The sequence below is a fragment of the Littorina saxatilis genome, linkage group LG10, assembly GCF_037325665.1.
Source record: "Littorina saxatilis isolate snail1 linkage group LG10, US_GU_Lsax_2.0, whole genome shotgun sequence".
In the NCBI taxonomy this organism is placed as follows: domain Eukaryota; kingdom Metazoa; phylum Mollusca; class Gastropoda; order Littorinimorpha; family Littorinidae; genus Littorina; species Littorina saxatilis.
The window spans coordinates 6,512,348-6,523,031 of NC_090254.1; the positions used below are offsets into that span (position 1 = coordinate 6,512,348).

At 40.9% G+C, this 10,684-nt stretch overlaps 1 protein-coding gene and 1 long non-coding RNA gene across 2 annotated transcripts; both read right to left on the reverse strand.

Annotated features, from left to right (window-relative positions):
- Positions 1-902: 902 nt before the first annotated feature.
- LOC138979173 (uncharacterized) lies at positions 903-3,371 on the reverse strand. Its single transcript, XR_011459914.1, has 3 exons — positions 3,215-3,371; positions 1,590-1,938; positions 903-991 (listed from the first exon to the last, which is right to left on the reverse strand). It is a non-coding gene; the product is annotated as an uncharacterized lncRNA (long non-coding RNA).
- Positions 3,372-6,765: 3,394 nt separating this feature from the next.
- LOC138979174 (TATA-binding protein-associated factor 2N-like) lies at positions 6,766-10,461 on the reverse strand. The gene is made up of 3 exons (XM_070351975.1): positions 10,330-10,461; positions 7,402-7,819; positions 6,766-6,861 (listed from the first exon to the last, which is right to left on the reverse strand). Exons 1-2 carry the CDS (start codon positions 10,370-10,372, stop codon positions 7,425-7,427), a joined length of 438 nt encoding a protein of 145 aa, XP_070208076.1. The 5' UTR covers positions 10,373-10,461; the 3' UTR covers positions 6,766-6,861; positions 7,402-7,424.
- Between the last annotated feature and the right edge of the window lie 223 nt (positions 10,462-10,684).

Sequence of the window (10,684 nt, forward strand, 5' to 3'; positions counted from 1 at the left end):
GCCGTGGCTAGAGATCCGGCGAGTCGGTTACGGAGCCCCCGGGCTCGGGGACCGGCACTCTCCACAAGCTACCTTTATTTTTCGAGGTCGCTTCATCAAGATTTTCTTCTGAAGTTCAATTCAAAGAACCGTGGTCTTTGCTTTTTTGGAGAGAAGATTAATGGAGATTAGTTTGACGACTCAGAAGGACTTGTATTTTGGCGGCAACAGTCCGATCCGGTGCGTCAGTGTGCGTGTCAGTGTGTGTGTGTGTGTGTGTATTGCTCTGTGTGTGTATTTAACTCCGGCTTTTGTGTGTCACAGTGTGTGTGTGTGTGTCAGTGTGCGCCCGGTGTACGCGTGTGTGTCACGTGTGTGTGCCGTGACCGGGCCACGGTGTGTCCGGCCACGGTGTGTGCCGCGGCGGTCACGGTGTGTGCGTGCGTGTGTGTGTGTGTGATTGTCACGTGTGTGCGTGCATTATACTGTGTTTGTGTATGTGTGTGTTTCAGTCGTCGTCAAGTTATGACATTTTTTCTCTAACTCCAGTTGTGGATATCCATTGGATTTCGGCTGCGAAACTGAAAATCTCTCTCTATTCAAGAGTCTCTCTCTCTCTCAGTCTCTGCCCTTCTCTCTCCGAGACACACACATACACACACACACACACACACACACACACTGACACACACATACACACACACATACACACACTGACACACACAATCATACGCACACACACTGACACACATACGCACACACAGGCAACGCGGCGGCACACACCGTGACTACACACACACTGGCACACACACACACACACACACACACACACACATACGCACACACACACGCACACACACAACACGAACATCCACACACACGCATGTTGTGTACGCACAGTTCCCGACTAGTCAAAACAGTTAAATAGTTAATAGCGACTTTATTCCACACACAGAATACGACAGCACGATAACTTGTGCGCGTTTCCGATCTTCACCACCACGATAAACGCCTGCAACAGAGATAAGCAAGTCAAGTAAAGAAATATGAAAACAATCGGTCAATGTAACGGCCTTAAGCATTGAAACTTAACACGCATAATCATTAGTTGTCGTGTGAGGCCTTAAGCATTGAAACTTAACACGCATAATCATTAGTTGTCGTGTGAGGCCTTAAGCATTGAAACTTAACACGCATAATCATTAGTTGTCGTGTGAGGCCTGACCTGGCTTGAATGTAAATAAAATAACCATTGAAAATGTCCACTAAAAAGGAAGACTGCAGCTCAGACAATTACACAGGCGTACGTTACAATGGTAACATTGAATATCACTGATAACCCCATGAGAGCAACCAGCAATAGTTATGGGGTCCCAAAATAAAAATAATTGATAAATAAATAATATTAAAAAACTACGTACATGAATTACCGGGAGAGAATCACACACACACACACACACACACACACACACACACACACACACACACACACACACACACACACACACACACACACACACACACACACTCAAAACCAAGCCGGGACAGATAGAAGCGCAGACGCTACACCGAGATACAGAGACAGGGGCAAGAAATCATAATCATCTTACCAGAAGACTCCAGGTACAATTGCTTATTTTCCGAGTTGATTTGGGTTCCCAAACTGATTTGGGTTCCCAAACTGATTGGGGTTCCCAAACTGATTGGGGTTCCCGAACTGGTTAGGGTTCCCTAGCTGATTGAACCCCAGCTGATTACCGCCAAGCGGAAGCTGGTTGGCTTGGAGCCCGACAGGCGCAGTCAGCGCAGCGACCAATAATGCGTTCACAAGAGCTCCCCCACCGCCCCCCCCACCGCCGGAACTGCTTGAGCTGCTATGGCTGGAGACGGGCCAGGGAATGGGGATAACGCTCTCGCTGCAACTGCTGCTACTGCTGTGGGCTGTTGTCATGGCTACACCTGAAACGAGGATTATAAGCGTTTTTATACGACGTTTATTTATTTTTTATTATTATATTATTTTTCTTCAGAGAATTTAAGAAGAAATAAAAGAAACACAACATCCAAATGCGTCGTTTGCGCTCCTACCATAATAATTTGGTCCTCCAGGAGCGTTTTTAGGTTGCTTTGTTGTGTGACCTTTTACAGTTATGCCCCCTTTTGTGGGGTCTTCAGACAACAAGGGAATGACAAAATGGCAAGGAGTCGATAAATAATTAAATAGATAAATGAATGAATCAATAAATAAATAATTTCATGGAAAAAATCAAAAGATACAGAAATAGCAAATAAGCGTTGAAATAAATAAGCAAATAGTAAATGAAAAAACTGCATACACAAATACACGGATAATAGTTTTTAAAAACCCATATAGACAGAAATAAAACAGAGAACTAACTGACTAACTGACTAACTTTCTATGTTTATATAAAAATCAAACCTTGAAACAGTTTAAACTTTGAAAATATTTAGAAAGCATGGTTGTCGATATTTATTTTGTATACTCCTAGATCCTGTTCACCTCACTTTTATTCTCATTGTCAACGTCGTCTTAATCGTCAATATACATTTGAGAAAACCTTTTAATACTGTAGCAACATTAATGAAAGACATTAAACTAATTTCTTCTTCGCTAGTAAAACGAACGGATCCAATTTTATCACACTTGTGTAGAAATGACTGCCACCCACCCCTTCCCCATCTTTCCACTTTCTCTCTCGACGAATGCATTTACAGTTTTCAGTGTTAATGATATGCAATACCGATACAAGCACAGCCTGGCGTTGACTTTACGATTCATTTTCTTCTGCCAATATTTTGAAGTCACCAGGACAAACTTCGTTCTTCTTTGTCACTTCCTCGGGAGACAATCAGAAGTGACACAATGTTTACGTGACGTCATTATTCACGTTATGACGTCTTTTAGAACGTTGCTTGGCTTTAGAGATTTTACTTCAAAAGAGAAGAGACGTCTAGGTTGGTCTTTTTTTTTTCTTTTTTCTTTCTTTTTTAATCGATTACGTATTTCCTTAAAAGTAAACAGATTATCATTTCTTTTTTTATGTATACTGACGAAGAGATGGACATGCAATTTCTAAGGTAGAGTACCAGTTCAAAGCAAACCTTACTCACAGACTCGGAAAAAGATAGGACACTTGAAAAGAAATTTTAAAAAACAAGGTAGGGAACGCAGAAGAAGAAGAAAACAAAAAAGTAAACGCATGAGACAACTCACCTAACACCAGAGCAGTGACGAACAACAATACGTTGGAAACCATTTTTTTTGCACTTTTTCCCCCGCTGGTGTACTGCAAAAACTCAGTAATTACTTTTTTTTTTTATTATCGAGTATGAACTAATAGCTGATGGTGGTAATCAGTTGATGACTCAAGGCATAAATACTCCTGTTTTTATAGTTTTTGTGTTTTACTTCGTGTACTACTTGAACAATGAAGAGCCCAACAGGGGAGGTGATTTAAGCCGATTATGTCCCTTCCCCCGCTGTGAATCTGTTGACGGCAAGGCACGGTACAGGCAGGATTTAGATAGCCTTGTGAAAGGTAAAATCCTTCACGTGTAAACGATTCGGCTCACCATCTTTACTCTGACCAGACTTTTTAATTTGATTACTTTATTGTCTGTCTAACTCTCAGTATGTACATTTGTTGTGTGTGTTTGAGTCTGTTTGCGCTAGTCAGTTTGTTCGAGCGGTGTATGTGTGCAGGGGCGGATCAGTTGCTTTGTAAGGGGGGGGGGGGGGGCACTTTGAATTGAAAGTGAATGTGATGGGCGCGAATCGCCCGAATTTGCTAGGGGGGTCCGGGGGCATGCCCCCCCGGAAAAAAATGTTGCCCAAAGAAGCAAAATGGTGCCATTTGGTGCCATTTGAACTTAGAAATGGTCATAGAATCAGCATAGAAAAATCTTTTTTTGTTCTTCTTCTTTTTTTTTTTTTTTTTTTTTTTTGGGGGGGGGGGGCACGTCCGCCCCTGGTGTGTGTGTGTGTGTGTGTGTGTGTGTGTGTATATGTGTGTGTGTGTGTGTGTGTGTGTGTGTGTGTGTGTGTGTACGTACACATACACATATTAGTACTCATACACATGCTCCCTCAAGCACACACACACACGTATGTTTCGTGACAGTATGTGGTCAAATGTAACACAAGTGATTGTGGGGCTTGTGGATGTAGAGCCCTTGAAATGTCGCGCTAGTGGATGCTGCGCTAGTCGAATCTATATCTCTTTACTGACATTCGCGCTAGTGGATGTCGCACTAGTGGGGATAAATCAATCAGCCACCTGCACTGGTGGAATAATGACCGAGGTTACCGTCTCTGAGTCTGCTCATAAAGTTGACCCGTGTCTGTCCCAGCTCAGATTCGAACCCCTGACCCGCGGATCACGAGTGGAAAAAACGAATAACCTTACGCCACTTGGACACATGGCGAAAATCAACATTCTTGCTGCTCTCTGCGCAGAGGGAGATATTTGTAATGAATTAATTTATGAACGGATACTAGTGTCAATCTTTGAAAATACTTCAACCAACTTTTTCTGCTTCGTTCATGGGCTGAAACTCCCACGTTCACTCGTGTTTTTGCATGAGTGGATTTTTACGTGTATGACCGTTTTTACCCCGCCATTCAGGTAGCCATACGCCGCTTTTGGGGGACTTCAACCTTATGAATTAATTTCTGAACGGATACTGGTGTTAATCCTCGAAACTACTTCAACCAGCAATTCCTACACTGCATAGTCTAGAAAGTAGTCAGGATGTTAATATTTGGTATGTGTCAAAGTGGAGGGATGCTGTTCAGTATTCCGTTTTAAAGCCTGGTCAGATCTGATATGGCGAGCCAAAACTTATAAAGGGCCGGGAGGGATCGCGTCTTTAAAAAAACAAAAAAGAAGATGAAAGCAGAAGGCACGCACTTGTATGTATACGAGTTCAATTTGTAACTATGAAGTTCTCACACATTTGTGTCACACCCAAATCAAGCTCCTCCTACGCTTTCTACTTTTTGTATTTCGGAGCGAAAGGATCACGTTCCGCGTTGTAACAATGTGCTTCAAAGACAACTCGTGGCTTATATAAGGAGGCTGAATATTTCTGTAGTGTGTTTGATTCACAGTTGTGAAGCGCGGAAGGGCGATTCTTCGTGGTCCGCGCTAGATTATCTCGCATTTCTATTTTCATTTGTTTCTCTCTGTGCGCAGGGAGTAGGTATGAGAGTAAGTGCGTGTGTGTGTGTGTAGGTGTGTAGGTGTGTAGGGTGTGTGTGTGCGTGTGTGTGTGCGTGTGTGTGTGTGTGTGTGTGTGTATATGTGTGTGTGTGTGTGTGTGTGTACGTGTGTGTGTGTGTGTGTGTGTGTGTATCAGCGAAGGCGCGAAGCGCCGAACCGATGGCGCGAAGCGCCGAGCATGCTAGGGGGGCCCGGGGGCATGCCCCCCCGGAATTTTTTTTTAAAAAGGAAGCAAAATTGTGCAATCTGGTGCAATCTGAGCGTGTAAAGTGCTATTTTCAGGTGATACATTTTTCTTCTTTTTATATTTAGTCAAGTTTTGACTAAATATTTTAACATCGAGGGGGAATCGAAACGAGGGTCGTGGTGTATGTGCGTGTGTGTGTGTGTCTGTGTGTCTGTGTGTGTGTGTGTGTAGAGCGATTCAGACTAAACTACTGGACCGATCTTTATGAAATTTGACATGAGAGTTCCTGGGTATGAAATCCCCGAACGTTTTTTTCATTTTTTTGATAAATGTCTTTGATGACGTCATATCCGGCTTTTCGTGAAAGTTGAGGCGGCACTGTCACGCCCTCATTTTTCAACCAAATTGGTTGAAATTTTGGTCAAGTAATCTTCGACGAAGCCCGGACTTCGGTATTGCATTTCAGCTTGGTGGCTTAAAAATTAATTAATGACTTTGGTCATTAAAAATCTGAAAATTGTAAAAAAAAATAAAAATTTATAAAACGATCCAAATGTACGTTTATCTTATTCTCCATCATTTGCTGATTCCAAAAACATATAAATATGTTATATTCGGATTAAAAACAAGCTCTGAAAATTAAATATATAAAAATTATTATCAAAATTAAATTGTCCAAATCAATTTAAAAACACTTTCATCTCATTCCTTGTCGGTTCCTGATTCCAAAAACATATAGATAGGATATGTTTGGATTAAAAACACGCTCAGAAAGTTAAAACAAAGAGAGGTACAGAAACGCGTGCTATCTTTCTTAGCGCAACTACTACCCCGCTCTTCTTGTCAATTTCACTGCCTTTGCCATGAGCGGTGGACTGACGATGCTACGAGTATACGGTCTTGCTGAAAAATGGCATTGCGTTCAGTTTCATTCTGTGAGTTCGACAGCTACTTGACTAAATATTGTATTTTCGCCTTACGCGACTTGTTTTTTCTTCTTTTTATTTTTTTAAATTTTTTTTATTTGTTTAGTTATTGAATAATATAGAAGAAGGCACAGTGGCCGAGTGATTAAGATGTCGGCCTTCGAAGTGGAAGTTTTGGGGTTCGAATCACGGCTGCGCCGCAGATTTATTTGGTTGAGAAGTTTCCGTTTCCTCAAGGGCAACTTATGTGCAGACCTGCTGGTGCTTTATTCTCGGCTTGACTTACCCCCCGTCGTTTATACACGCAAGCACACTACGAGTACCAAGTGCGCACGGAACACAAATCTGTAATTTACATCATTCTCTTTCTGTTTGTTTGTCCACTTCAGTTCTCTCGCACGCACGCACACTCACAAACTATAGGAGGGTTGACAATTCTTAGAATCATGTTTAATATGAGATACAACGATGAGTACAAAGTAACGTCTAGATTTTTGTTTTGTTGTTGAACCGCAAAGGCGATCGTCTGGAAAAAAAAGAATGCCACAAGTTTTACTCGCATTAACCATAGACATGCTTAATTAGCAGACTGACTTTTTAAATAATAATAATAATCTTTTATAAGATGTCCAATTTACGGAAAAAAAGAAAGAAAGAGAGAAGGAAACACCGACAGAAAGAAAGAAAGAAAGAAAGTAACAAAACAGAAAGACAGAAATAAGAGAGAAAGAAAGAAAGCAAGAAAGGACAAAATAAAGAGAAAAAAAGAAAGAACGAGAAAGAAAGAAAGAAAGAAAGAAAGAAAGAAAGAAAGAAAGAAGGAAGAAAGTTTGTTTGTTTGTTTGTTTGTTTGTTTGTTTGCTTAAAGCCCAGCCGACCACGAAGGGCCATATCAGGGCGGTGCTGCTTTGACATATAACGTGCGCAAGGAAAGAAAGAAAGAAACAAAGAAAGAAAGAGCAAAATCACGAGTGCATGTGGGAGTGTTAGTCCATAAAGAAGAAGAACAAGAACAAGAAGAACTAGAACAAGAACAACAAGAAGAAACCAATTGAAGCTATCTTACCAGAGAAAGAGAGGAAGAGTCGTCTATTTTCCAACTGGACCCGCAAAACCTGCGTTCTGTCCGGCAAAGCCTCCGGGTTGTCCGCCGAAACCTGCGTTCTGTCCGGCAAAGCCTCCGGGTTGTCCGCCAAAACCTGCGTTCTGTCCCGCAAAACCTGCGTTCTGTCCCGCGAAACCTCCGTTCTGTCCGGCAAAACCTGGGTTCTGTCCAGCGAAACCATTCAAGGCAAAACCACCATCACCAGCAGCAGCAGCAGCAGCAGCGGCAGCGACAGCGGCGGCCAGTAGAGCGGCGTTGAGGCCTCCACCACTGCTGCCCGAGCTGCTGCTACCGCTGGAGATGGGCCAGGGGATGGGGATCACGCTTTCGCTGCAACTGCTGCTGCTGCTGCTGCCGTGGGCGGTTGTTAGGGCAACATCTGCAGCAGAAAGCAGAGTACACATACATTAATACGGGGTCAGTGAATTACTAAATCAGTCGATCAATTAATCCTATCAATCATTCCAACAAACACTTCTTGAATCAGTCGAGCAATCAGTCAGTGAATCAATCCATCAATCACAGGTACAATGCACATCCTATATACCTGCCCAGATCCCCGTGGGCTTTAAGCTACCTATCCATTATACTTAGAAAAATGCCAAAGAACAACGACTTTCTTGCAAGGAGTCGAACACTGCAATTTTGTAAGGAATAGTTTGTATCATTGTCCAGGTAGGTTAGGGTAAGACGGAAAAAGTATACGTAAGCGAGGCGGAATTGCCCGATTACATCCCGCAAATGAACTCATCACGTCAAACGCTCAAATGGAAGTTGAGAGAGAAAGTCATTTTTCTAACGTGGGTATATAGTTTACGACAACACTTTAGTGTTTCATTGAGTAAGAAAATTGTAAAACATTGTTTTGGGTTTTATTTTGGCATTTCGAACACATTCCTTGGCCCTGGATCGTGATTAATCACATGTTCACGGGAGATACCAACGGACACGCGGCATGAAGTTTTGTCTGGCTTGCAACACTGAAGGTCAAATATAGAATGACTGACAGACTCCCCTCGAGCACGGTCATGTAGATCAATGACTCTCTCGATATATGACCGCAATACAAAACCACGTATAATGCTGACACACAGACATGACAAAACCACGTATAATGCTGACACACAGACATGACAAAACCACGTATAATGCTGACACACAGACATGACAAAATCCAAAAACAAAGAGACTGCCAACGTTCCAATATTCAGAATCAAACAACAAGAAAGGTAGGTTGTTGGAACGTTTGTTATTGACAAAATAATACATTCACTTTATATATATATATTTTGTCAATAACAAACGATCCAACAACCTACCTTTCTTGTTTTTTGATTCACGTATAATGCTGGTTTTCAATTAAACACGTCGTTTGCGTTTGATGTTAACATTTCGTGAACATTAACGTTAGAAAACATAAACAATAAAACTAATGCTTGGTTTCAAATAGCCTTTATGACAACATAAATTAAATGTTTGTTAATGGTCGGATTTCTTACTGTAACAAACTATTCTCAATCTTTACACGAAGAAAGAAACACACGTATGAAAGATAACAACCTAAATAAATGAAGCCGAACTATGTAACATGACATAAAGGAAAACAGTAGTTGAATGAAACATTCAAAAACAAATGTCAATTTAACAGAAAATGTAAACGAAAGAAAGATAGGAATAATAACAAAAGAACAGACGAAAGAGAGAAAAAAGAATCAAAATGAATAAAGAAAAAAATTCGACTAAAAGACAACAGAAGAAACAAGTCGCGTAAGGCGAAATTACTACATTTAAGTCAAGCTGTGGAACTCACAGAATGAAACTGAACGTAGTCCGCCGCTAGTGCAAAAGGCAGTGAAAGTGACGAGCCTGTTTGGCGCGGTAGCGGTTGCGCTGTGCTTCATAGCACGCTTTACTGTACCTCTCTTCGTTTTAACTTTCTGAGCGTGTTTTTAGTCCAAACATATCATATCTATATGTTTTTAGAATCAGGAACCGACAAGGAATAAGATGAAATTGTTTTTAAATCGATTTCGGAAAGTTAATTGTGATCATAATTTTTATATTTTTAATTTTCGGAGCTTGTTTTTAATCCAAATATAACATATTTATATGTTTTTGGAATCAGAACATGATAAAGAATAAGATGAACGTAAATTTGGATCGTTTTATAATAATTTTTTTTTTTACAATTTTCAGATTTTTAATGACCAAAGTCACCAAGCTGAAATGCAATACCAAAGTCCGGCCTTTGTCGAAGATTGCTTGGCCAAAATTTCAATCAATTTGATTGAAAAATGAGGGTGTGACAGTGCCGCCTCAACGTTTACAAACAGCCGGATATGACGTCATCAAAGACATTTATCGAAAAAAAGAAAAAAACGTCCTGGGGATATCATTCCCAGGAACTCTCATGTAAAATTTCATAAAGATTGGTCAAGTAGTTTAGTCTGAATCGCTCTACACACACACACGCACAGGCACACACACACACACACACACACACACACACACACACACACACACACACACACACACACACACACACACACACACACACACACACACACATACACCACACCCTCGTCTCGATTCCCCCCTTACGTTAAAACATTTAGTCAAAACTTGACTAAATGTAAAAAAGAGAGAAGGGAACAATCAAGAAAGGCAGAAACATCGTAAGAACAAAAACATTTAAATAAATATATAACTTGTTAAAAAAACAAGCAACAGAGAAAAGGAGACAAACACAGAACATTATGACCCCCAAAATATGAATCAAAACAATAGTTTTACAAACCCTAAACAGTTGTCCAAACTTACTGAAAAACAGAAAAACATGAACTCAAGGAAAATTCCAAACAATAGTTTAAAAAGTTTGCCCCAACTTACCTACAAGCAGCAAAGCAGCAACGAAAAGAGCCTTGGGAATCATTTTCTATCACAAACACTTGACGTCGAACGGTTTTCTTTGCAAGTATGATTGACGACTGTTGACTTGGTGATTGTGTGCATGTGCACATCGACATGCAGCTAATAAACTTATATACTGTAGTGCAGATCAAATGCACCTGCAGGGGAGATGATTTAATGCGATTATTTCTCTTGATGCAGTAAATCATGCTGCGTTTTGCATACACGATCAGAAGAGAGAGAAACAATTAGAATTGAAAACACTAACGCCCATACTGATAAGAGAACTTAATGATTGTACAAAAGGAAGTCACACACACACACACACACACAC